General features: G+C 39.7%; 1 protein-coding gene across 3 annotated transcripts in view; it reads right to left on the bottom strand.

Annotated features, from left to right (window-relative positions):
- Positions 1 to 602: 602 nt before the first annotated feature.
- USP37 (ubiquitin specific peptidase 37) overlaps positions 603 to 26,724 on the bottom strand; it is a 32,577-nt gene continuing 6,455 nt past the window's right edge. For 2 of the 3 annotated variants that reach the window (XM_081852606.1, XM_081852607.1), the window contains exons 5-24: positions 26,064 to 26,245; positions 25,721 to 25,792; positions 24,558 to 24,655; positions 23,450 to 23,534; positions 21,545 to 21,706; positions 19,484 to 19,615; positions 18,837 to 18,960; positions 18,046 to 18,251; positions 17,170 to 17,287; positions 15,521 to 15,600; positions 14,448 to 14,612; positions 13,872 to 13,937; positions 12,678 to 12,822; positions 11,628 to 11,883; positions 10,081 to 10,247; positions 9,040 to 9,103; positions 7,147 to 7,262; positions 5,840 to 5,909; positions 5,257 to 5,395; positions 603 to 4,462 (exon numbers count right to left, since the gene is read on the bottom strand). In XM_081852606.1, the coding sequence (XP_081708732.1) occupies positions 4,375 to 4,462; positions 5,257 to 5,395; positions 5,840 to 5,909; positions 7,147 to 7,262; positions 9,040 to 9,103; positions 10,081 to 10,247; positions 11,628 to 11,883; positions 12,678 to 12,822; positions 13,872 to 13,937; positions 14,448 to 14,612; positions 15,521 to 15,600; positions 17,170 to 17,287; positions 18,046 to 18,251; positions 18,837 to 18,960; positions 19,484 to 19,615; positions 21,545 to 21,706; positions 23,450 to 23,534; positions 24,558 to 24,655; positions 25,721 to 25,792; positions 26,064 to 26,245 (2,535 nt within the window). In that variant the 3' untranslated portion in view covers positions 603 to 4,374. The remainder of the gene's footprint in view (positions 4,463 to 5,256; positions 5,396 to 5,839; positions 5,910 to 7,146; positions 7,263 to 9,039; positions 9,104 to 10,080; positions 10,248 to 11,627; positions 11,884 to 12,677; positions 12,823 to 13,871; positions 13,938 to 14,447; positions 14,613 to 15,520; positions 15,601 to 17,169; positions 17,288 to 18,045; positions 18,252 to 18,836; positions 18,961 to 19,483; positions 19,616 to 21,544; positions 21,707 to 23,449; positions 23,535 to 24,557; positions 24,656 to 25,720; positions 25,793 to 26,063; positions 26,246 to 26,724) is intronic. The other variant, XM_081852608.1, reaches the window with a different exon arrangement.

Genomic DNA, 26,724 nt, shown 5'->3' with positions numbered 1-26,724 from the left:
AAAAGCAGAACTAGGATGGATTTTCAACTGCACATTTGGTGGCTTGGTGACTTTCTGAGAAAGTCAGCTTTCTAATGCACATTTCTTTCCTCTATGGATCACAATGGCTTTTCGAAACGTATCTTCTCTTAACAGATTTACGCTTAAAATTAAACTAAACCAAGTACACAAGGGATTGCATCAAAAGCTTTTATGCAAGCAGGCCTTCTCCTTCCTCTCCTCTCCCCATATGCTCTCAAAATCTGCTCTGAAGAGTCCTCCAACCCTCTGGAGCAGATTTTGAGGGTCCGCGGGGAGCTAGAGGGGAGAGGAGGGGAAAAGTCCATTACGCAAGTGGAAGCCTGCTGTACTAACGAAACAGCTGTGTTGGATACAAACCCCAAGGAATGGAATACGTTTTGAAGAATCATAAAAATAGAAGGTCATAAATTTAGAGTATCATCTGCAACAACAATAAACAGCAGTGAAATCTGAGAACCATCCAACCGTCTCAAGCATATTCTGAGGGTGTGCAATGCACTGCAGAGGGAGGGGAAGAATGTAACTCTGTGCTAAACAAAGCTGTAAGACACCTGAATCTTTTTTTAAAAAAAGAAACGAGATTCAGCATTAATGAAGAGTGTTTAATTTCTCTGAAATCAATCTACACATCATTTAAAGAGGAAGAAAAGAAGGCAGAATTTAGTAAAGAATACATAGAAACAAGTCTGCTAAAACACAGAAAAGTGCTGCTCCACATTAAGTGTCAAGGGACACAAAGTGACTCCCAACATTAAAAAAAAATCCCCAAGACAACTGCCTCAAACACACATGACAAGAACTCTCGCCCCAACTCACTCACTCCCCCTAAGTTTTTAGAGAATAACTTATTAAAGAAGCAGGGGAGCAAAGAAGTAGGTTAACACTGGGAAGTAGCATAGGGGCAACAACCCACCCACTTCATTTTCATTCCGAGACTGTTCACTCCCCATGTTACACTGGTTCAAAAAGAACACCAATTCTTATACAGAAACTCAACTCCGCATCTTACCCCAAACTCCCATCACAGGGATCTGAAAAATTCCATGGATTTCCAATGAAATACTATTTAATTATAATTAATCCAGCCTTTAATTAGCTGCAGGGCAAGCAGGTTTTGTTAACCCATCTAGCACCTGAAAGACCCTGCATGCCTGAAACAAGTAGTACACCTTATGCTGTGGGCTCCCCCATGGTGGAAGGGGGCGGGGAGCCCAGGATAGAGAAATCACTGGAATCCTCTGTATCTTCAAGGTTATTTCAACAGACTCCATTTATAAAACACTGAGCATTCATCTTCCAGTAGTGAGGGCAAAACTGATGGACAGGTTTAACTTTAAGTGAAACACTGATGCCTAATGCCCTATATTTGCATGCTTAGGTTTTCAATTTGTAGCCCATGGCTAGAAAGAACAAGCTTTTTCTTATATAAGGAAAAATCTTCATTAAAAAATAGGTGCATGGTGATTTCTAAAGTTTTCTTTAGCAAACAACCTGAGCTATTTTATTAATCCAGCTATATACAGGATTTATTGGGGAGGGGTGGAGGTTATGGAGAGTTTAGTTACTTAGTGCAAACACATATATGGCTATTCTTCTTTATCAAAAAGTAAATATAGCAGAAAAATACAGCAAAAATAGGGCGAATGTAGAAAAGTGAGGTTTAAAATATGCAGGCATGAACCAAACAATAAATTCTATTGGGTGAACTCATGTTTAGTTGCTTCCTTCTTTTGAAACCAAGAATAATGTCTCAGAAAGTTACATATCACACTGCTCTAAAAACAAACTTTCCCTTTAGCAGGCAACAGGATTCTAAACAGCAGCAGTAAGCCACTGCTGTTTAGGTCCCCAAAGTTTCTGTATTTCTCAAGATTACCTATAGTACAAGATGCTATAAACCACATACTTAAAATTTGGTTCTAAATGTAATCCTGAATGGCCGAGAAAACTGTACAAACGTAAACTCTTGCACAGTTTCAGCACTTCATGTTAAAACAGTAGACAATAAAAACTGATTGAGCTTAGAATCTCCCTCGCACAACACATTCTACAGATTTTAATGGACTGCAAATGCCAACAAGGATGTAAATGTAAATTTACATATATAGAGGGAGCACTAGATAGTACCTTCCTTGCCAGCACATTTCACCTTAGGGGGCAAAAAACTGTTTAGAAAGTTGCCATAGCTTGACATAATCACTGGCTTACAGTCACTTCTGGCTAAGTTGCATTCTCAATACTAGATGAAGCAAAAACATATGATTGCTCTAATAATTCCACATTCCTGACAATTTGGATGACTCTGAACCTGAACCTGGATGCTCTATACTGTCTTATTATGACACCTACCTATAATATTTTGACTGTAAATATGGGAGTTAATTTATCTTGACCATGCTATCAATATGAACCTATAGGTGTCATGACAACTATTTAATGCATTTATCTGGGAGTTTCGGGGGGGGGGGGGGAGATGGACAGCACTATCTCAGAATCAGTAAGAGATGTACAGCCTTACTCCAGAACAGTATTTCATTTTGAGGCTCCTCTTTTGACCTCAAGAAAAACCCCTTATTCCTTACTAAAAAGCGCATTCAAATAACTCTGACCGTCAACAGTGCAAAATCACAATGATAGAATAAATTTAAACACTATGTTTTTGGCAGTATGACTTGGGAGAACTTTTGTTTGGTTTGGCAGATTAGCCAAGCAAATAATAAAGTTATCACCCTACTACTACCCTTGACACAGCAAATGTCATTCAGAGTTGCCTAACACAGCCTGTAATTCTATAAGCCCGGCAGGGAAATCCTTCCACAACAGGTAATACCTGTTGCCTACTAATGCCCATGGTTTGTGTCTTCTAGTCAAAGGATTATATTTCTTAGGAAGTTCTAATTGTAATTAAAAACAATTGTCAAGAAGGGGGGACGACAACCCTCTCAACACCCGTTAACCTTTTCAAAAGAAAAGTCTGAGTTAGGGGCAAACCAAGAGGCACCTCAATTATTAGCAATTTTATTGCCACAAAAGTAAAAGTGAAAAAACTGGAATAAATTTCCAGCATTAAAATGAGGAACTGAAACAAATTAATTCTAGATAGTATTTTTCTTGTTCGTCCTTTTTGTCAAACAAGCTACAAAATGAATTTAGTGTTATCCAAATACTATTAAATAACCAAACCCTAACATCTACACCCTGAAATGTTTCGAAAACATCAAATAACCACTTTTGAGAGTTCTCTGATTTTTTCAACTGATTTAACTGCACTTACCACACAATTAGAATAAATCCAGGTACATTTTAATATTTCATCTGTTGGCATACAACTCTTGCCCAACAGAGTAAAGCTGGGATATCACACACACACACACACACCTTTCAAGCACGTGCAGTTTTTCAGGGCTGAAAGCCAACACAAACACAGGGAAAACAGAACTCTCGTTCGTGCTTCATTTACTGATTAGCACTAGCTGGGCACTGGTAAAAAAAGGCCTGCCAAAAGCCAGGACTTGCATTTCCAGTTAGCTGCCTCTCTCATTGCCAAACCGGGACAGTCTTCAGTGAAACACAGCTAATATATATCTAGATATATATACACAGACTAATACAGATTATACACACAAATGCTCACAGAGAAATAAAGCCTTTCTGCAAACGGCAGTACTTAGAAAAGAACACAGTCAAAAAAGAATAAAAACTTTAAAAATTATATATATATATTTATATAGTATATATTTTAACTTTAAAAACAAGGACGAAAGTGAACTATGTGAAGATGTAATCCATGGGTTCCAAAGCACCGACAGTTTGTTTCCTGGATCTGTGTGATCCTGTATTAAAGACCATGGGTGTCCCAGTTTCAGCAATGCCAGGGTACTCCATTTAGCTGAGTCAGCCTTCAGCACTTTCCAATTCACGTTATGTACACAATATTTACCAGATTCGAGACTATTGCTTATTTTGCTCTCGTGTAGGGAAGGCATAGAAAACCACCCAATATGTAGCATCTTCTCAGTTTCCCTGTGAGAGGTAAATGGGCGAACTTGAAGTCGCTTCTCACACCATCCTTTTATGAGTTTTTGAAGGAGCCATTAAATCCTCTGGCCTGATTAACACCATGGCTGCTGGCACAATTATTTCTTGACTATTTAAAACAAAATAATAAGAAGGAAACTCCAGGTAAAAGAAGCTTAGCTGCATGGTTGAAATTCAAAAGGAAGGCGTGAAGTGGTCCATTCCTCCTATTCCATGGGGTTGTCTCAACTACGCCCTGAGTTCTCGGGGGTTTGTGGCTCTTGCATGTCAGGCAAAAGTTCAGAAATCACTTGTGCTCAGTTAAAGCGACGTTCTTCAAATGGGCTGCCGAACTGGCTTCCCCACCTCCGTGCAAGGCAGCTGCATATTCTTTTCCGTTTCTAGCAACTCATCAAATATCTCCCTGGGAAACACAAAAGAGGTTCACATCAAAGAAGAAGGAAAGCTTTTAATGGGGAAGCAAAGCTGTAGAGCAGGGGTAGGAAACCTTCTAGGCCTAGTGAGCCAGATGTTTATCTTCCTGTACCCCACGGATGAACTTTAATAGGTGAGTGGGGCCACTCACCTGTCAACCAGCTGACTTCATGATGACATTAGATGAGTGAGAGGTGAGAGGTCCCATTTACTAGTCAAAGCTGGCCAGCCAGGGTTAGGTCTGCTTTTCCCACAAGAAACCTGCAAGCAAAGCAGCACCTAGCAGGACTGAACTCTCTGATCACCAGCTGCTGAATGTAGGGTTCAATCATATTCTCTGCAGGGGACTACAAGGAATGTGCTGGTGAAGCAGTATCCAGTAGGATTGAACCCTGTTCCACCCAATCCATCAGCTGCCATCACACAGTGATATCAGTTGGCTGATAAGTGGGGATAGCCTCAAGGAAAAAACTGGGCCTCCTGGCAGGTCAAGATTGGCCTGTCGACTGGAGAGTCCCCACCCCTGATGTAGAGGGTGAAAAAGACAGGCAAATGCATGCAAGAGAATCTGCTCAGGTTCCAGAGTTACAGCCTCGCTATTTTGCACCTTCCCAGTCAAAGGGCTATTAAACAGGTTCCAATAATTCTTATAAACTATTCAGGACCATACTATAACTAGCAACTAGGAAAACAGGAATTAGAAACACGAGGCCATTTTAGAGAATGCAAATGCAAATAAAAAAGGATTGGACCATTTGGGGAGGACACATAAAGTACATTTACTTGTGCATATAAAAGAAGATGTAGCCACTCCGGTCTCTGTCACTCTGCACAGAGGCTTCTTGAGTTCTGGATACTTCCAAGTCATTGTATGTGAACCATACTTGCTTGCGAATGTCATACACATCACTAATATAGTGACCTTCAATATGATGGGGGAGAGAGAGAAAGAAAATATTAGAACACCATAGACTGTAGCTTCCAGACTACATTAAGTATCAGAAGTATTTTCAAGCCAATTTGTTTATTAATTAATAAACTGAAAGACAATAACACTCCCTAGTACAAACTGCATTTTGCTATTTTGAAAATGATTGATTTAAACTAGCAAGATGAATTCCACTTAAAATAGCTGGTTTCTCTTGGATAATTATTTCTATGGGCTTCAGTGAGCTTAACTGAATTGCTGAATTTAGGCAACAACCCTGTTGGTTCTAGGAAAACTGATTTTTTTCCCCCAAGCACACAAAATGAAATATTAACAATCTTCTTCTTTTTCCTTTGTGGTTTTGGTTGCTGAAAAAACACAAGAGACACACTTTTCCTGTAGTGAGCAGAGCTATCAAGGAAGTGATGTTTGCCTTACCTGAGGAGGAAGTGTCTCCAATATGGCTGACAACACTAATGAGTCGATAGGAGTTGGGCAGCTCTCCTGTCTGAGGAAAAAAGTCAATTATTAGTTTAAGTTTGCTCTTCTACCAGACTGAGAAAGGTAGGTAGATTATGGTTTAGCTACCATAAAATCTTTATTGCGCCAAACACTGGAGCAAACCTTTCGAGATATTGCTAATTTGCTCAGGTCAAAGCTTACGGGTAACTCAGGAGCAGAGAACATACAGCCTTAACTTCCTCTCATTTTTAAACTAGCTCTCATCATTGTTAAAACCCCAGAAACTGGAATGCCGTCAATGTGCCAATGCAGAGCTCCAAAAGGCTCAGTACGGAAACTCTGACCTTACTGGGTGTTACCTAGGTCACAGCCTTCAATGCACTAACAGGAAGATTTCCTAGAGGGCATGTGTAAACCAGCAGGGAGAGAGACAGCACAAAGAAACTATTCTGAAACATCAACAGAATACAACAGGCACAATAGCCATAAAATTGTGAGGAAGAAGACTGTCTCAAACATCTCTACAACAATATTCAAGATGTATGAAGGAACAGTGGAAAAATAATTGTTTGCCTGCATTCTCTAAAAGGGAAGGCTAGTTACTGTCACACTTCACTATGTTAAAAATTGGGTTTTAGGAATGCAGGTTGAAGGGCTTGTAAAACCTTTTCCTTTGAGTATAAAAATAACCTTTTCAATTTATACAGCAAACAAACAAAACAAAACTTCAACATAATACTAAACAGGTGCTTGTATGATTACTTCACAATTAAGAAACTTATCTTACCAATAATGTAATTACTGTGCTGCATGAAATACCAGCTTAATTAACCCAGGGATGCAGAGCCTGTGGTCCTCTCCAGACATTGCTACACTACAGCTCCCTTAGTTTCTGACCACTGGTCATGCTGGCTAGAGCTGATAGGAACTGGAGTTCAACAATCTATACAAGGCCACAAGTCCCCCCACCCCTGCTTAGCCAACAAATCAAGATGTGCATTTCCCCCACTCCATCCTTCTCCCTAAAGGGAAATCACTATTTCTCCACCCTCATCTTCAAGAGGAAGAGTAACTCATCCAAATGATGAGGCAGGCATTTGAACCCAAGTCTCAAACACCACCCACTGAGAGAACTTTACAAACAGTCTCAAAGATAGCTAAGGATATCATACCAAACAACCTGAACCATCAAAACAGAAAAGCTCCCCATAAGCATTTATATATGCTTTTACTCCACGTATAGTAATAAAATGGGAACTAGTCCCAATAGCCCAGACCATCACCTCAGCATTTCTTTTCAATTCCTCAGCTTCTGCTTCTGAGTACTCCATGTCCAGAACATCCTCATTCCCAGAGTCCTCATCAGAGCCAAGGCTGTCCAGAAGAGAGCTGTTAAACTCTAAACACCATGAAAATGATACTGTTTAAGACCCTTGATCATAAGCATATCACAAAACTGACAATATACCAGCACACCATTTATCCAAAATATTTCCCTCTCCTTTGCTAAATAAAGCACTGTAATAATGGGCATCAAGTAAATATTCTATATACACACAGCAAATAGTTTCTGTATTTTCAATTTTATGCAAGGAAACATCCTTTTAAGGCTTCATTGAGGTACTGCTCTCAAATGTTGCTGCTCCAGTTAAAAGGTGGAATGCAACTAGTGTGTTAGCATCTTGCCTCTTCGCTCATGGCAAGAAGTGATCAAAATATAGAAATTTAATAGTTGCTGGACTGAGCAAAATACATGCAACTTTTTCTAAGTAGCGGGAAATTTTAAGCTTTGAGGTTCTGTAACATTTCTGCTTTAGTTTTCACAGAACTATCACCACCACCACCATCATCGCAATAATAATACTCTGAAGCCAACTCTGCTTACTGCTAAATAAAAAAGTTCTGCTTTGAGTTAATTACTTGCATATGAAAGTTATGCCACTTGTCATAGCTTTTGCTGTAGATCACCTAAACCAGGATTAAACCCCATGTTGTTAAGTTTTACAGATTTGGAAATTTGACATTCACATTTTTACCACTGACTCGGTAAGACAGGTCAGGATTGGTGGATCACAGATCAGCCTACATACAAGGCACAGTACAGTTGGTCAGCAGAACAAACTGAAAGGGAGAAGGAACCACAGAAAACAAGCTATGATTGCCTATAGAGCATTCTGCTACGCCCACAAATCCAACCAGCATTGTATCTACCTCTCTCTAGTAGCAAAAGCCTTCAGTAGAAAACCAGTACTTTGCATCTCTTAACTATCTGTGCTTTCATGCAGCAATGATATGAGTCAATTCCTTTATGTCCTGTGTAATGGGGTATGGGGTTGCTTGTGCGTAAGGGGCAAACTGCTCCGAGCTGAGTAGTTTGGTTAAAACTTTCCCCAGGCTGGACAGTCAGTGCACCGTGACTGTCTCAATCACTGGCAGAATCCGTCAGTGGGCGTTTCCTGAATTTCTTCCAACATAGAAGTTCTTTCACACCCAATCGCCGCCTGCCTTCTCTGCGCGAAACCTTTCTGTGCAGAGTGGGCGTCCCCAGAGGAGGTCCCGTGCTCTCCCCTCTGGCTTCACTGGAAGAGTCCTGGAGCCTTCTCTCCGAAGCTCCCTCAGACTCCCCCTTCTCCCTAGCGTCACGTCTATTTCCTTCCCCAGCGGAAGCTTCCTCTCTCTCCTTGCTGGTTCCCTCTCCAGCATCATTATGGAGCCTCACCACCACCCTTGGCTCCGATGGCAGTTCCCTGACATCCTGTAACTGTCTACCAAACAAACACATTTCCCCCCGTTGTATTCATTGGAAGGCAAAGAAAACTCACTTGGGGGAGAGCTTAAACCATTTACTTTTTACAAAGGCTTTTAAGCAGAGTTGCTGCCAAAAATTTGCAGAAAATGAAATTGGAATGTGAACTTAATGAGGATTCTCTGACAGAAAATGAGGAATTTCAAGGGAAGAAAAAAAGAAAGAATAATAAAACAATTCCACTGATCTGCATGTTGTGTTTCAGAGTTTACCAGCTGAATGTGCTTTTATATTGAACCTAAACTGGAAGGACTAGAGCACAAAGTAATACAAATGAGGCAAAGAACAAAATACCAGCTTCCTTTCAAGTACTGTGAGCAATTGTGGAATGATAGGAAAACTCATCCCTATTTTCTCCTGTACATCTCACCTTGCAGACTTAATTCAGTGGCTCGTTTAAGGTCATCATCTTCTTTTTGTTCCCGCGCCTCCTGCTGGGGTAGAGAACCAAACTTAGTTCACTGAGACACTTCCTGTTCTTTTTATAGGTTCTCTGTTACTACCACTGAGAACTATGCAACTCTAGTTTCTACAACAAACCTAATTCCCTGTGCAGGCACGTTTGAGACCAGCCAGAGCCCAAATGTTCCACAGGGCCAGCCTTAATTAAAAGGTTGTTCAAGTTGCTCAAGTTTGGTATGCAACACAGCAAGTCCCCAAGTGCCACAACAAGCTCTCTACAGCTTTTCTTTTGAAAAGTCTTGAAATGAATGTGAACTGCTTGCAAAGCACAATAGTTCTGAACAAAATTTCCCGCAATGTAGCAAAACGTATGCTACTCTCTGCCTAAAGCTAAATGAGGACACAAGCCATTAATGAAGAATGGAAAAATCTGCTGCATTTAAGAAGAATTCTAAGAGTATCAGTGCTTGCAGCTTAACAAAAAACAGATTTCATTGGTAGGTGGCTCTGTATTCCCCAAAAGCCCTCTCACTTACTTCAATCAGGGCAGTTATAAGACAAACCCTTTTATTTTTAGAGTATTTCGCCTCATAATTCACAATAATTCCCAATGACTATAATAATAATAGTTTATTATATATACCCTGCCCATCTGGCTGTGCTTCCCCAGCCACTATGGGCGGCTTCCAACAAAATATTAAAATACAGTAATGCATCAAACATTAAAAGCTTCCCTAAACACTACTATGCCTATTCAGCTCATCGGTTTGAAAGTATTCATGAAAGCTTTCAAATCCAACTTTACAAAAGCTCTTCAATGCCCCCCCCAAAAAAGATTAGTAATCAAAGGTCTCTTGTACTGTGTTATGGAGCAGGCTAAAATAACCCCTCTTATACGTCTTCTTAAAGGAGACACTAACTGTGCCCTGTGATTTCCTATCACCAGAGAAGGAATCTCTGGTTGGCTGTTTTGATTTCCAAGTGCTTGTGAAAGAGCATTGGCTCTTACTTGTTCTTGGAGGCTCTGAGCCAAAGCCTGCTGTAGCTCCTGTTCCTCTCTTTCTCGCTCCATGTCATACTGTTGCAGCCAATCAACCTCCCCTTGAGTGCCTTCCGGAGTTTTATTTTCCTTATTCTCATCAAAATCTTTAGTTATCTCAGGGAAGTTGGCAAAACCTATGGAAACAAAAATACCACATTTATGCTTTAATTTTGTTTTTAGCAGCGGTTGCAGGGGGGACTTTTCTTGGTGGTCAACAGCTAAGTCCTTTTCATTCTACCCAAGTCTCAGGAGCAGAGTGACATCTACTGGTATTTCAGGATGAATTCTATCAAGGGGGGGGGGGAGTGTTTTCTGCAGTGAAGAACATTTTCCCACTTGATCAAGGCTTTAAAAATGAGTGGTATCAAGTATTTTAGTGTACACCTTTTAAAAAAACCACACTGAGCAAAGATTATTTGCACCTATGTGCCTGAAGTATGCAGCATGAGAAACCAAGCTCACCCTAAATTTTGCCTTTCTGGACTTCTGATTTAATTTGGTATTCCCATTTTTTATTTTTATTTTACATTAAGTTTCTAAAAATGAAGAGAAATAGAAGGCAATTTTTGCATGATTCTCCACATGGGTTGTCTTTAAGTAACCTATGCTTATTTTTATAATAAAAGTGGAACTTAAAATGGATAGCCATATTTTTACATGTGAAAAGATCAACATAGGACAGTATCCAAATTGGTTCTGTTAGTGCAAGGATTTGCGTTTGCATAAAAAAACCCTTCTACTTCCTCTCCCTGTGCCCTCCCCAAATCTGCTCCAGAGTGTTGGGAAAACCAACAGAATAGATTTATGGAGCTACAGGTAACTCTCATCATATTAGTAAATAATATTCTCTCAGACAAATGTCAAGTAAGAAAAAGAACCAGACAAAGTTCTCCGTTGTTATTTATCTTGATGTTAGAAATATTGCTTCAGAATATAAGGAGAAATGAAAGGTACTGAAGTGGGATGTAGAGTCTATAAATTAAGGGCATTTGCTGATGATGTGGTGTTAACAATGAAACAACCATTGGAGAGCGTTCCCAAACCGCTAGAAGAAATTAAAAGGTTTGGAGAAGTGGCAGGTTTTAAAATAAATTCAGACAAAACCAAAATGTTGGTCAAAAACATGGATGAGCAGTTTCAAAAAGTTTTAGAAAGGTTGTCTGCTTATTTTGGAGTTGTTTGCTGTAAAGAATGTATATTATGTGAATAAAATAATAAAGGATTTTATTTAAAGAAGAGTGGAAAATGTTTATTGAATATATGGAAAATAATTGTACACAGCTGAAAACGCTGGCAGCATGAAGATAAATTCAACAAACAATATTTGATCAATGTAAAAGTGGAAAATTGATTTGAATGGTTATAGTAAAATATGCAGGAAAGTATTATATATAATATGAACCATGGAAGGAGAAGAAGGGAAGTCATTGGATATTTTAAAGTTTGTAAAATGATTTTGAAATGTAGAAAAATGATATATTATTTTAAAAAACTGTTTGAAATGTTACTTTTACCTGGCTCTGCAAGGGCTTTAGGCTTCTCCACATCCATAGGTTCCATATGATCTGGCAATTCCTGCAGCTCATCATCTCCAAAGCCAGTGTCTGGACTATTTGTGGGCTTGTCTTCATCATGGCTCAGCGACAGTGATGTTTCCCTCTTACTGATTTCCAGGACTGCTGCTAAAAGTTCCTCCTCACTCATTCCATCAAAGCCAGCATTTGTTGGCTCTGAAGCCTTATCACTCTCTGTTTTGATTTTCTTTGAACCCTGCAGGTGATAAAGGCACAATGGTTTGGGTAGGTATGACTACCACAGAGGCTGAGCTAACCACTCACAAAACTAGTGCAACATTTTCTTGAGAGCCAAAACTGTCTCTGATCACCAGATCTACAAGTGTCAGGTTTTCAGGACTGAAGAGGCACAGTTACGCCCTGAGAAGGGCTTCTCCATTTGTTACCACCTGGTGCATTGCGACACACACTGCAGTGTATCTTTTCAGTGCATGTCCACACCAACTTATGGCTATTTGGAACTACTCTAGTATTTACACCAGTCCACGAGCCACTTCAAATGTTTGAAAATCTCTCCACACAAAGCAGATCAAGATGAAAAGAAGAATGTGTAAAAGAGCCAGAAAGTACCAGCAATGAGATGTCTGGCAATGTGAACCACGTTTTATGGACCTGGATTGTTCATTCCTCTTCAGGCTTTAATGCCATTTGTTCCCAACTGGGCTGGCACTCGCCATAGCTTTTCACAGTTGTGCACACCCACACAGAGACAGGCAGAGCGAGAGCACACTTTTCCCTATTCCTGTCTTCTCAATCATCCGCTTTGCATATGGGCAATAAAGCAGCTTTCCTCAATCTGATGTCCTCTAGTTGTTTTGTATTCCAACTTCTAGCTCCTCCAACTAGGCTATACTGGCTGGGGCCGATGGAAGTTGTGGCCCAAAGTATATGAAGAGCACTAGATTGGGGAAGACAGGTAACAGAGCACTAGATTGGGGAAGACAGGTCACAGAGCGTGTTTGCTTCCCCTGCCCCTAACCCTCTCCTTACTTTCTCTAGTTCTTCTCGTTGCTGTTCCCTGCTTTGGAAATCACATTGTTTTTGGCTGTTTGCAACGGGACGTTTCAGCGGTTCATCTTCACTGTCTGAATCCAGGGTGCTTAGATTAGGACATTTAAACTTGAACGAGTACTTTCTGAAAAGTAAACACAGAACCTTTATTCCTTACCTTTGAAAAAATCTGCCAGGGACAAATAACATCAGGTTAAAAAAGGAGGTTTCACATTACAGCTATACAGTTTTAATACACGAATTCAAATAAATCCACTAACCTACAGCACTTCTACAATTCAGGTAACATCGACCCTTAACAATAAGATATTAAAAATTTCTTAATCCACATTTAGAATGTTCTGCACAAGGTAAGGATTAGTATTCCTGCAGCTCTTGAGCACCAAGATTACAAACTTCCGTCTGGTTCAATGGCATTTTCCAAGTCACTAATTGTTGATGGTGGTCACTCAACAACTTTTTAAAAAATGGTTTGGTAACCAGCTCAGCAATTTTGAACTGGTTCGGATATAATATACACAGGGCAAATCCACATCATACGTGTAAAGCAAATGACCTTCCCCAAAGAATCCACTGTAATTCCTCCCTCACAAACAGAGCTAAAAGTCCAAACAGCCTTAACAAACTACAGTTCCCAGGATTGTTGGGGGAAGCCATGCGCAGTAAACATGCTTTAGGTGTACGGTGTGGATCTGCTCATAGAATGCTTCATGCTAAAATTTACTATTTCAGTGTAACCCATATAAAATACATGACACATCCTTTTCAATTGTCATTATGAATATGAAATGAGCTGGGTCAGTTGGCTTGGAAAGCTGTGCATTAAGAAACCAAAATGTTTTGCTGAAGCCAGGTGCGTTTGGGAGGGGCGAAGAGGAACATGGCTCATTCCCACAGAGAGGAGAAACAATTTGTCAGACTGGGATTGTTTCAGACAGGGTCTTAGCTTGAAACAGCTACAGCAGTAAAATATTACTTTTATCCACAATTTAACCAAGTGGAGAAAATATAGCTACCAAATGTCCAACATGCTTCAGCCTGCTCGCTAATACCCACACAGAATTAATCTGATTATAAAAGCAAGGATGTACAATAAAAAAGTGAAGAGAATCAGGGTTGTTTTTGTATACTTATTCACTGCAGGTTCCATAGCCATGTAAACCTGTTACTTACCGACAGGGCGTGAAAATGCTGGCAGAACAGGAATTCACCATTTGGGATACTTTCAGTGGTCGAGAGCTAATTAAAACAAAAGCAGGTGTTTACTGTATGACATTTGAAAGCCAACTATGCATGACCATTCTGACGGTGACCCCAAACTCTAGTCTATATCTTTAAAAAAATGTGACAAGAAACCTTTGCACTGGATTAACAATACAATGCTACAAAATATATGTTAAAATACCTTATCCCTTTACACTTTTTGCAATGGTTCTCAGTAGGGCACTGCTGAAGCCTGTTCCTGTCTAACTCATTTTTCCAAATGTACACTTTATAGTTATCCTCATTCTTAAGCAATCCCCCACTAGCACCCTCAATTAACTTTATTCAAGTTCCTGGAAGTCATAGACCAGCGAGAACGACCTGCAGAACAGGACAACTGAGTCAAACCTCTAAGATCAAGTTGGTTAAACGCAATATAAAAAGGAAATGATCACAACCTTTTCCTAAAGAAAAGTATCTATCATGAAGTATTTCAAAGATGTTTGTAGGCTTGTAGGTAAAGGAGGAATAAAAGGCGTAGCTTACATTGCTGACTGTGCACTCCACCCCAGATTAAGTGGGGACCTTGTGCTTTCTGTACAGTGTGACTGCAGGGTTAAAAATCTTGGTATAACCACTTGCTGTCCAACTTTGTGATTGAGGGAGTGTGCCACATTGAAGCTGTACCGTTTCAGGTGAAGAATCAAGACCCTTCAAGACACAAAAACAGTTGGAAACTTCATAAATGTCTTTTTAACAAAGATACAAAGGAGTTCTTTATTCCCAGACAGAATACTTCTCCCACAACACAGAGACCTGGTGCTCTTTCCCCAGCTTGCTATCAATACGTAATAAAACTGTGTGGGTGGGAAAGGTCATGAGAATATATAGTTTTTCATCTAGCATCAAAGTATGCCACAATTTTTGTTAGAATGAGAATTCTGCAGCTGCAAGTCCCTTCTGTCAAACAGGGATGCTATAAAGCATCCTCAAGGCCATCTACTGAACTCCTATTTTCAGGGCTATATAATAATAATAATAATTTATTATTTATACCCCGCCCATCTGGCTGGGTTTCCCCAGCCACTCTGGGCGGCTTCCATAAAAACCAGAAATACACTAAAATATCACAGATTAAAAACTTCCCTGAACAGGGCTGCCTTAAGATGTCTTCTGAATGTCAGGTAGTTATTTGACATCTGATGGGAGGGCGTTCCACAGGGCGGGTGCCACTACCGGTAGAAGGCCCTCTGCCTGGTTCCCTGTAGCTTTGCTTCTCGTAATGAGGGAACCGCCAGAAGGCCCTCAGCGCTGGACCTCAGTGTCCGGGCAGAACGATGGGGGTGGAGACGCTCCTTCAGGTATACTGGGCAGAGGCCGTTTAGGGCTTTAAAGGTCAACACCAGCACTTTGAATTGTGCTCGGAAACGTACTGGGAGCCAATGTAGGTCTTTCAAGACCAGTGCTAACATTATTTTGTTCTACATTTACAATCGAGCAAGGCAGCCACTTTTAAACCAATATTAAACTTTTACCCATCATTCATTTTGTTCATCTTCTATATAGCCTGAAAGTTACTAGTATTTTCATACAATTTTGTACCAAGACCATATACCTACCTGGGAAACCGACTGAATTTGTGTGTAACAAGAGCAGATTTTCCATTGCATTTCTCGCAAGAATATTCTATCTCCTCTGCCTAAGAGACATAATACAAACAATGAATGCAATACAAGGATTGTAATCTATCAAACCTTATTTTAGGAACAGGTAACTGTCTATCTCAGAAGTGCAGAGACTCACTTTCTATTTCAGAATGCAATTGGCAAATAAACTGTATGGTTCACATTGATTATAGTGCTCTGCGGGAGGCTGGTGTCTGTCTAGCACAGAGGCTACCCTGTGGACTCCAGCTTTATGGGAACTATAATCAGCTCAGATATATGACTAAACCCAACAGTATGGCAGCACTGAAAGAAGTGTTTTGTTCTATGAATCAGTACAAACCCATGCATCTTCATTCAGCAGTTGCTCTGCTTTGAAAGGGGTTTACTCCCAGGTAAATGTGCACATGACTGCAGCAAAGGATTCATTAATGTGACTAGATACTGATGAGGTCTGATCAACATATGTGTTAGATATTGTTGGTTAGAATTTTGCTACTGGTCTCTAAATGGTTACATAAGTTGCCTTGAAGGTTCCAACTAGCTATTCTGTGAACCACCCTGAGACCCCCGGGTATAGGGAGGTATATAAATTCAATAAATAATTAGAATAACAGTGAGACAAATAAGTTTAGTTTTGGAAAGGTAGCCTTGCCAAGTGTGGGGTCAAAGCTGAGCAGTGTAGAATAATAAAGTTATTTCTTCTTAATATGTGTTCTCTGCGCTATTGTCCAAAGTAAGTACTACAATATACTTGGAGAAGTGTCGCTTATCCGAGATTCAAACACAAAAACTGGACAAACGATTCTAATATTCCTAACCAAAGGCAACTTCTCCTGTACTTGGCCACCCAGTGTCAAAGGTAGATTTATATATCAATTTTCATTGACTCTCTCTCTCATTCCACTCCCCATCTCCGTGCATAATTCACAAAGGCCTAAATTACTTAGACTCAAAGTAATTTAAAAACCATCCAGTTCCTCGTGCTCTACCTGGATCACTGAGATCCTCTGATGGGCACTTCTGGTGGCTCCCCATGCCCCTGTGATTCAGTTGGCCTTTACTAGGAACCAAGATTTTAATGTGGCAGGCCCTATGGATTTCCTTGCTAGACTTGTCAGGAATCATCCCAGCCTACTTTTAGCTGTTTCCTGAAAACTGTGCTATTCAGATAGGCCTTCAAAATGTAGATTTCTTTCACCCTAGCAGTTTTTATTAATGTTTTTACTGATCTTATTGCAACTTTGTATGTGGTACTATCATGTTGTACTTTTATGAAAATTGTGGCTTATAAATATTTAAATAAATCATAACATATGGAACAGATTATTGCTGCAGAAGCTTGGGCTTCTGTAATATTTTGAGTCTTGTTCAACTAATGCCAGCACCACACCTGACCAAACAGTGATTCCTACAAAGGACCTAGGTCTTCACTTAGAGCTGATGGGGAACCCATGCAAATCTATGCATTCATCCTTAGCTTTGCATGAAGAAAAGAATGGATAGCAAGAAGTATTCAGACACTTCGATGGTGAGATGAGGGGGGAGGATCTGTTAATCAAAGATATGCTGAATGATATTAAAAAGCCTTGTATATTGCATACCCTAAAAAAGAGGTCCAAGGAATCTTGGATAGATCGAGATGGATGAAGTTTTTTTCTTCTTGGAAAGTCAATTGAAAGGTCATTAAACTGCTCCCGTTTGGTGACTGTTTCACTGCACCTGCATTGGAAAAAAAATGTCCTTGTGTATTTTAGTCTACCCACATATTCCCTATTCATTACAAGTTGTATTAGTAACTCATAAATATATCCAAATTTCTGAGTATATGAGTCATACTCAGATATCTTAAGAATAAGCATTACATAAAAGAAGTAATACCAGTCTGTAAAAAACCATGTAGAATAAATAAATACATATTTTGGCATATATTTAGTGGAAGAGGTAAGAGAAATAGTCTCACTGAATTAACTACCAAAGATAGAAGAGGATATGTAATTGAAGCAATGAAACATGTAATTTATATTAATAGGAATTCTATATTGTTGTATTTTGTAGTTACTTTATTTAATATTATAAAAACCAAAATAAGCATTAAAAAATAGAATAGGATATCAAAAAGAGGTCCAAACTGCAACTTCTTTGACAACAATAGCACTTATTAAAATGAAGTAGTTGTTTCTAACATTAACATTACAAAAGAAGGGTGGGAGAAAAGTAGAGAAGTATTTATCATTTGGGGCAAAAGAGCTAGAATTACAAAGGGAATGCCTAGTAGTAATGGGTATTACATGACAGCAGCATAGATGGTATAGCTCTCTAGGCATGAGATCCAGCACCCCCCCAGTGGATGTGATGGAATTCCTCTTCCCACCCACCCTGACTTCTGGAGCAGATTTTAGGGGGGCAGAGGAAAAGGAAAGGAGGAGACAGAAGCGTAGAACAATGAAACAAGGGGGAAAAACTGTTAAAATACTTACATTTTACATATGATAGAATGTTGAACTTCAAATTCTAAGTTTGCAATTACTGGGCATGTGTACACCCTGGTGGCTGACAAGTCATCAGATATACGTCCTAGAGAGCTGTCTTCACCAGATATTGGCTCAGTCTTCCAAGTTTTGTTCAGCTTCTCCACATCCTCCTTCAGCTGATCCAAGCACTGACTTAAGAATTCATGAGCATCCTAAAAACATGTATACATTTCCTTAGAATAGTGACTTTCAAGACCCATTCACACATTTATTTAAATGTATCTTATATATAAACCAAATTTACCTCAATTTCTTAAAGAGGGTAAGGTCCCAAACAATACATTCATACCAGAATCCACATATTCTATTCAATTTGAATTACAAATATCCCAAATAACTAAGTTTTAAAACATAGTTTTAATAAAACCTAAAATTCTCCTCCTTACTAGCTCTGCGTACTTGTGGTTTTCATTTCCCCCAATACGTAATCACAACTTTGTTTATTTAAGGTGAAAAACAACAAAACAGAAAAAAGATCTAACTTTAACCAAACAAAAGCAAATTAAGAGAGAGGCTAAAGGAAAAAAAGAATGCAAAAAAGAATAAACTAAACATTTTACTAAACCAAAACACACATTATGTGTATACAGACACGGGACCAAATGCATCTCATGCTTAAAGGGTATTTTTCAGTGGGAAATTGTACAATTTTATGCAGCTCTTTTTGCATCAATATTTCCATAGTTGGTCTCATCACTCCTTAAAATACTTCAGCTGCTAGAAAGCGAAATACTTACATTTTGCATGTAACCAGAGAATCTCTCTGCAGTAGCTGAAATTGCATTTTTCACCTTCTTAAGTAGGTCTTTCTTTACTTCAGGGCTACAAACATCTTTTTTAGCAAGCAGATGGGTAAAGCGCCTGGACAAATTAATGCAGTGACATTTAAATGTCAAAAAGCAAGTTAGGCATTGTTTAATGCTAAAAATATCTGCAAAATTAACATACCCTTAGAAATTTGTTCACACTCCTTCCCATTATATTGCATGTATTTTAAAATCAACTCACATAAAATATGTTATGCTTATTAGCAGGATCTTGTATGAGCAGTAAAAAAACGACATCCCTTTTTATAGGAATGTATTATTCAAACTTTGGTATGCCCCTCTCCACATAACCAGGAAACTTATGACTTACTGTTTTTCTAAGCATCCATTTATTGTGCTTGCAAAACTTTTTCAATACAATGCACACATCTATTCATTACCATAGCAAAGAAAGAGGAAAAAGCAGAGGCTCAATAAATGAGGAACTGCAGTAATAAAAGCAGCAACCTTAGGAAATATAGGACTTTATCAAAAATATATGCATGCCAAATCTGAATGCTTCTTTTGAAGCTGTACTAGGAAAAAATGTTTACTTAACTCACAAAGCTGGTGCTTACCTGATAAGTGCATTGTTTGGAACTTTTTTCCATGGGATATTTTGTTTCAAAAGATCATTAGCAAATGATTGAATTGAAAATAGAGATTGTAAAATAGCATTCATGTAACAGGTATTCCCCAAGTTTGTAAACCTGTGAAGAAGCACAAGGTGACACAGTTGTTACATTGGAACATTTCCAACACAGATATTTTACACTGACTACAGAAGGTAAGCAAGTTTTTTCAGCAGGGGGCCGGTCCACTGTCCCTCAGACCAGACTTTATTTTGGGGAAAAAATTATGAACGAATTCCTATGCCCCACAAATAACCCAGAGATGCATTTTAAATAAAAGGACACATTCTACTCATGTAAAAACATGCTGATTCCCGGACCATTCCCGGATTTAGAAGGCAATTGGGCCAGATCCGGGCCCTGGGCCTTAGTTTGCCTACCTATGGACTACAGTGTGCACACACATGCATACACACACTGATTAGGAGTAGGAGTCTGTCTGCTTGGAGTATGCAATGAATAACAATCATAACATTACACAACAGAGTGTGGAAAGATTTCTAAACAAACCTTTGTATGATGTTTATAGATAAGAGCCAATTAGATCCCAGATTCCATTTAGGCTTCTTAAGTAGTAGGCCTGTACTTGTAAGGTCTATAAGCATGATCTTATAAACTGTCATCCAAACTACCCATAAGATGCTTGTGACAAATCCATCTGAAGATACCGTATTTTTCGCCTTATAGGACGCACTTTTTCCCCTCCAAAAATGAAGGGGAAATGCATGTGCGTCCTATGGGGCGAATGCAGGCTTTCGCTGAGGCCTGGAGAGCGAGAGGGGTTGGTGCGCACCGACCCCTCTCGCTCTCCAGGCTTCAGGAGAGCCGCAGCGCCAGTCCCACAAGGTCGGGGGACAGCGGGGAGGCGGAACGCTGCCATCCCGCTGTCTCCCGATGTGGTTTGGAGACTGACGGCGGGTAGACGCGTGCTTCTCCCGGCCGCCAGCCCCGTAACCTCCGGGGACAGCGGGAAGGCAAAGCGCGTCTTCCCGCTGTCCCCGGATCTGATCTGCAGGCGGGCGGCGGGGAGAAGAGTGCTTCTCCCCGCTGCCTGCCCCGCAAGCTCCAGGGACAGTTGGGAGGCGCAGCGCGTCCTCCCGCTGTCCCCGGACCTGGTCTGCAGGCGGGCGGCGGGGAGAAGAGAGCTTCTCCCCGCTGCCAGCCACACAAGCGCCTGGGGGGAAAATAACATTTTTTTTCTTTATTTCCCCCCAAAAAAACTTGGTGCGTCCTATGGGGCGAAAAATACGGTATTATTAATTTTCTTTAAACATAACAAACAAAAATATTTTCTTTTTTACAAAAAGGCTCTTGAAACAATGCAAGGAATGCAGAAGAGGGGGAACTAATAGATTTGTCACACACTGAGATTCATTATTATCACAGATCTTTTCTAGAAACCTGATGGGCAATCCTCAATACAATGAATCATTACTTCACGTGTTTAATTTGCAGACGAAGAGGTAAAAAAGGAAATAGAAGAGGAAAAGATTTAGGACGATGGAAATACATTCAAAACCCTACTTGTAAAACAGGGAATGTTGTAACAATGTAAGCACCATATTTTTCTGTCTATAAAACGCCCCCATGTGTAAGATTGGGGAGACTCAGATTTAAGAAAATGGGGGGAGATGTATCCGTGTATATGACGCCCCCTAATTTTTGACATTATTTTAAAGGAAAAAAACCTAGTCTTAAACACGGAAAAATATGGTAACTCTGGTCCGCCCTTGCTCACCGTCTTAATAATCTACAAAGCTATTAAATTGTTAAATACTGAGTTTGCGTGAACATAAGTGGCAGCCCCTGCTCAAAGGGACTCTAACTTAATGTTAAACACACAGCACAAGAATAATAGTTTTAAAAAATGAAGACATGGAGATATGGTGCTGGAAGGATATCTAGTTGTAGAAAAAGCTGACAAGTTGGATTTGTTTCTATGTAACCAATACCTAAACTGAGAACAGAGTGTGCCCACACACAGAAACTGAAAATCTAAAAACTTACCCTTGCAATTGCTGCTGTGGGTGAGTGGAAAGAGGGACTCGTGGCTTGTTCCATCCCATGTAATCCTGGTTAGGTCTCATTTTTTTAATAGAGAGAGGGGCTGGCTGAGAGAGAAACCCCAAGCTTCTTTTCGCAGAAGGAGTCTGATTCAACAGATTAGTCCTACAAGGCGAGATGGATAAATAGCCATCAAATCCATCTCAAGAATAACAATGCCAGCTACTGCCACCAGTGATAAAGCAGCAGTCATATTCCATGAGCACTGAGGATGCTTTGAATGGGGATGCATCAAAAGGAAGTTATCACAAGGTGGTCAGCCTCCCAAAATGTTTGTTCATTCTTCCTCTTCCTCTTCCTCTCACACACGCAGGATGCTTTGCATCCACAGAAGGGCCATATGTGATTATGAATCACATTTATACAGCCTACAAAGACTCCTCTGAGTATTAGTCACAGACCCCACTAAAGAGCAACACATTTCCAGCTCCCTGTTATAGATAAACCTGCTGGAAGTAGAAGTAAAAAGAATTCTAAATTCATTTTTCAACTTGCACGGTTTTTAAGTATGTATAACAAGTTCTCCTTAAAAATACTTTACACTTGAAGATCACACTTTTGGAATAAAGCATTGTGAAATAAAATTATTATTATTATTATTATTATTATTATTATTACTACTACTACTGCTGCTGCTGCTGCTACTACTATTACCTATTACTACTATTATTTATGTATACTGCCCTTCATCCAAAGATCCCAGGGTGGTTCATAACAGAAGAATACAAAATACATAATGAAACAAAAACAAATACCCCCCCCAATAAATAAATGCCATCTGTTCCCCAAACACTTAAAATATGTATACTTCCATCGCTGCTCACAGTGCTAAACATACTCCAGCAGAAGATGAGCAGAAATAAAATTTGGCTAGCATGCTGAATACCCCACAGGCATGGGAGTTTGAAGCATAATACACAGTTGTGGCAGATACTAGATGAAGCAGGATAGACCAGTCTTAGCAAAAATAATACCTGCTTTCTATCTTTTTAACCCATGGATGTGATTACTGGTCATACTGCATGAGGCTGAAGGGAGTTGTAGTCATAGAATCAAAGAATTGTAGAGCTGGAAGGGACCCCAAGGGTCATCTAGTCCAATCCCCTACAATGCAGGAATCTCAACACGCTCCCCCCTCCCACATCCAATCTGAAACTATACTAGACCTTGCTTAGCTTTGCAAATGTACTAGCCGTTTTATTGCTGCACCTTTGGCAGGCCACAGGTTACCACCCCTGCTCTAATCTCCTCCTAGCTACACCAACATGGAGTTTATAAATTATGGCCACCCATTCCAAGTTTTCCTTTGTGCACATTTCTGTAGACTATAATCAATATTGCTCTACCCAAGAAAGCTTAACTTAAAGGTTTTCCCTGACTGATTACTGCCTTTTGGACAAGGCATTAGATGGCAGCCATAAGCCATATGCACCATTAGGTACTTTAGTCTTGTACATACTAAACAACCAAGAGGTTTTCTGTCACTGTAGAAAAGGAGCTTCCCTGGCCGCAGCTAGTAGATGAGGAAGATGCAACAACCCAAGAGCCACAGGGTTTTTTGCTTGGGTACAAAGGTCTGCCAAAATGTCTTGCTGACTAGTATCAGGCTGATCTGCATGTGTGTATTTACCCATTTATACAGGACAGGGCATGCGCTCTTATATCACCTAGATGTATTCAATTAGCACAGCACCCAGCATTTTATGATTTGCTTACTCCTATACAGAAAACGTTTGAAATGGTGCTAAGAGTAACATAAGAAGCTGTTTTCATGAACGAACTACACCATTTGATGAATGGAGCACTCCAGTGACCAAGAATTTGAAAGAAAATAGCTAAGGTACTCACCTGTCCAAATTAGAACTGCCAGCTGAATAATCCTTTGAAGATGATCTGCTTCCATAAAATGAAGAGGATTGTAAAGGCAAAACTCCTTAAAAGGCAAAAGAAATCAATTTCTGTAAGAACTGTCTTTAGAAAGTAAACTATACAACTGTCCAACAGTCAACATTTCAAAGGAGATGCAACAATTAAACTGTGATTAGTTTCTGCCAAAGGCTTCATCCCTGCTATAAAATACTGCAATGGATATATCTTCCAGGCAAAATACAGATATTTCACATCATATGAACCTTGGGAATCTTTTGCCCTTATCACGTCTCAAAACTCTATGCCTTGGCTACAGCAATGAGATTTATAAGCTACGTCATGGGTTCACTTAACCTCCAGAAAGCTTAGTTTTATGCAATATAAGTGGGTGTTTGTGTAACTATATTACACACAAAGTATTTTAAAACCCTCCAAGACAGGACATATGTGCTTTTATATTATATGTAGAGGCACAATGTTAGCTATTAGGGTTGCTTTGCTAATCTGGAAACTTCAGATTCAAAGCCAGAAGAAGAAAGAAGCATGCCTTTCCCCAACATAGTTTCCAGCAAACATCTACTGAGTGATATTATAATTGCTCCTGGAACAGTCAACTTTAGCATTACTTTTTACTGAAAATACACAGTGCATTGTTTATCAAAATAAATTTAAAATGCTATCTCCTAAATTTCAAGTACAGAATGTCTAATTTAGTTACTATCTCCAGGGGGAATTAATTTATTGATCACCATGGTGGAATAATAAGGAAAATCAGTGGGAAGTCAGAAAAAAATTGCAGACTCATTTCTGTAATATGCAATCGTAGCACTCTCTCCTCCTTCTAATCCCCCATTTAAACAATTATCAAGATAAAACTCTCATTTGGACTTCCTTACTTTCAGCTAACCTCAAGCATATGGTTTACATTTTAATTTTTGCCCTTCTAATGTTTCTCAAGTGAGAACAAAGATAATTTCATTATACAGAGACTTTTAGAAGCTCAGTTTTCAAAATAAAAACAAAATGTGTTTAGTTTTAACTAGTTAGCCATTGTACAAGATGGTGAAAAACAGTATCATTATTTTACCTGATGTCCTATTCTCCTCAGTCTGTTTCAAGCTCATCTGTTTTTCCCTGCTGCTATATAAGAATTTCCGTGCTGGATCAGTCATGGCTTTGTTATTGCTGCAGATAAACCCATATAACTTTAAATAAGTTATGTAAAACATTACAAGTTCCCTAAAATCTCAGGTACAGTGGAACCTCGGGTTACATACCGTCCACCTTACAAATGCTTCGGGTAATGAGCTCCACTAACCCGGAAGTACATGCCCCTAGTTGTAAACTTTGCCCCGGAATGCGAGTGGAAGTCGTGCGCCAGTGGCGCAGCACCAGTGGGAGGCCCCATTAGCAAAAGAGCGCCTCATGTTAAGAACTGTTTCGGCTTAAGAACAGAGCTCCGGAACAAACTACCGTATTTTTCGCTCCATAAGACACACTTTTTTCCTCCTAAAAAGTAAGGGGAAATGTCTTTGCATCTAATGGAGCAAATGCGTGGTCCCTGGAGTCGAATTGCCCAGGGGCAAAAAGCAGATCATGGGTTTTTTTTGTTTTGTTTTTTTTTAAGAAAGCGGGAAGGGGGTGTTGAAACAAAGCCGCTGAGCAGCTGATTGGCAAGGGATCGGGAGGGACATCAGGGACTCTAGAGATAAAGGAGGCTGCTGGGGAGCGGGGAGGTAAAAGCACATGGATCCTCACGATTTCTGCATTGAGTCACCACAAATTCACTATCAGATCACATAGCATGTCTATGAAACAGCCTGCACCAAAAAATCCACGCATCCACTGTTTCATGGGGCCGCAATCGCATAAAAACATGGTTACAAAGCACGGATCCACATGGATCCTCAGGATTTTTGCACTGGGTCACCCCAAACTCACCGTCAAATCACATATCATGTTTGTGGCCACATTTTAGACCTACATTTTAATAGTAAAATTATAAAAGACCATTAGATTCAAATCACTCATTCAGTAATCACCATGAAGGGCAACTATGAAGAACATTTTTAACTGGCATACCAAACTAAAAACATACAACATTCCATATTTCTGAATCCTTACAATTTTCAAGTGCTTCATGTTTGCAAGGCATTATGAAATAAGAGTGAAGAGAGATTAAGGAGTTTTTTTTCTAATAGAATTAATGTGGGGGGAGGGGAATAAAAAGTAAGAACCATAACAACATACGTTGATGAATCATTCTCTTTTGGGTAATCTTCATTCATCTCGGAGGTAGGTGGTGTCCTTTTCCTTCTTTCACTGTTTTATTAAGGGGGAGAAATCCTTTCGTCAACAGGCAAACAATGTGAGCCCAACTCACATTCTCATGAAACCTCCATAAGTCTTATCATAAAATGTAAAAATGGTTAACTGCCTTCCAGCTAGTTTAGAGTTAAAGCTTTTAGTACATTTTCCAAAGAGTGTTAATAAAGACATGGAAAAGCAGTTTACTAATACTATGTTCAAAGCTATTCATGTTTTAATGAATGTATATCAAAGGCTGCAGTGCCTTAAAAGTTTATTTTCATACCGGTTTTCCAACAGCCCTGTTCTGTGAGGTGTTGAAGCAGCAGAAGGACTAGAAATGGTAACTCGGTAGCCAGGCGTTCCAGTTACTGAAGAATTCTTAATGGATGCCCTTCCTGGGTTGCCCAGCACCTTACGAAGTTGAGTTTCATCTTTATTTTCTACAATCCCTTTTTTTGAAGGAGTCTATGAGAATCATAAACACTGTAATCAGTACAGCATACTGTATTTCAAATCATGGACCCATTTCAGAGAGTCAGTGGCACATATGCTATCAGCAGGCCACCTGGCAACCCAGCAAACACTGCATATGGATTACATCTGTAGTAACTGGCGCTTTCATACAGAACTTATAAGCAGCTGCCATAATTTTACTGCAGTAGCCATATTTCAAGTTGCCATGATGACAGACTTCGCTGCAGTCACTGATTCACGCATAGGATCCCAAATGGACTGTGAACCTGCTAGATTACCTGTGTAGGCTAACTAGATGCCTGGCTGTATGTAACCACCTCACATCAGAAATCCTCTTTGGCCGGGTTGCATATTGTAAATGAAAAGCAAAAAGAATAGTAGAACAGTTTGAAGAAGAAGATCTTAGGAGGTACCTCCTTACCGTCCAAATAAAGGTAAGATACAGGTGTGGTATTCAGATTTAGTCTCAA

This window comes from Podarcis erhardii (assembly GCF_964252035.2).
Source record: "Podarcis erhardii genome assembly, chromosome: 1".
Lineage (NCBI taxonomy): Eukaryota > Metazoa > Chordata > Lepidosauria > Squamata > Lacertidae > Podarcis > Podarcis erhardii.
The sequence above is the reverse complement of the archived record's forward strand: the minus strand, read 5'-3'. Positions and strand labels throughout refer to the sequence as shown.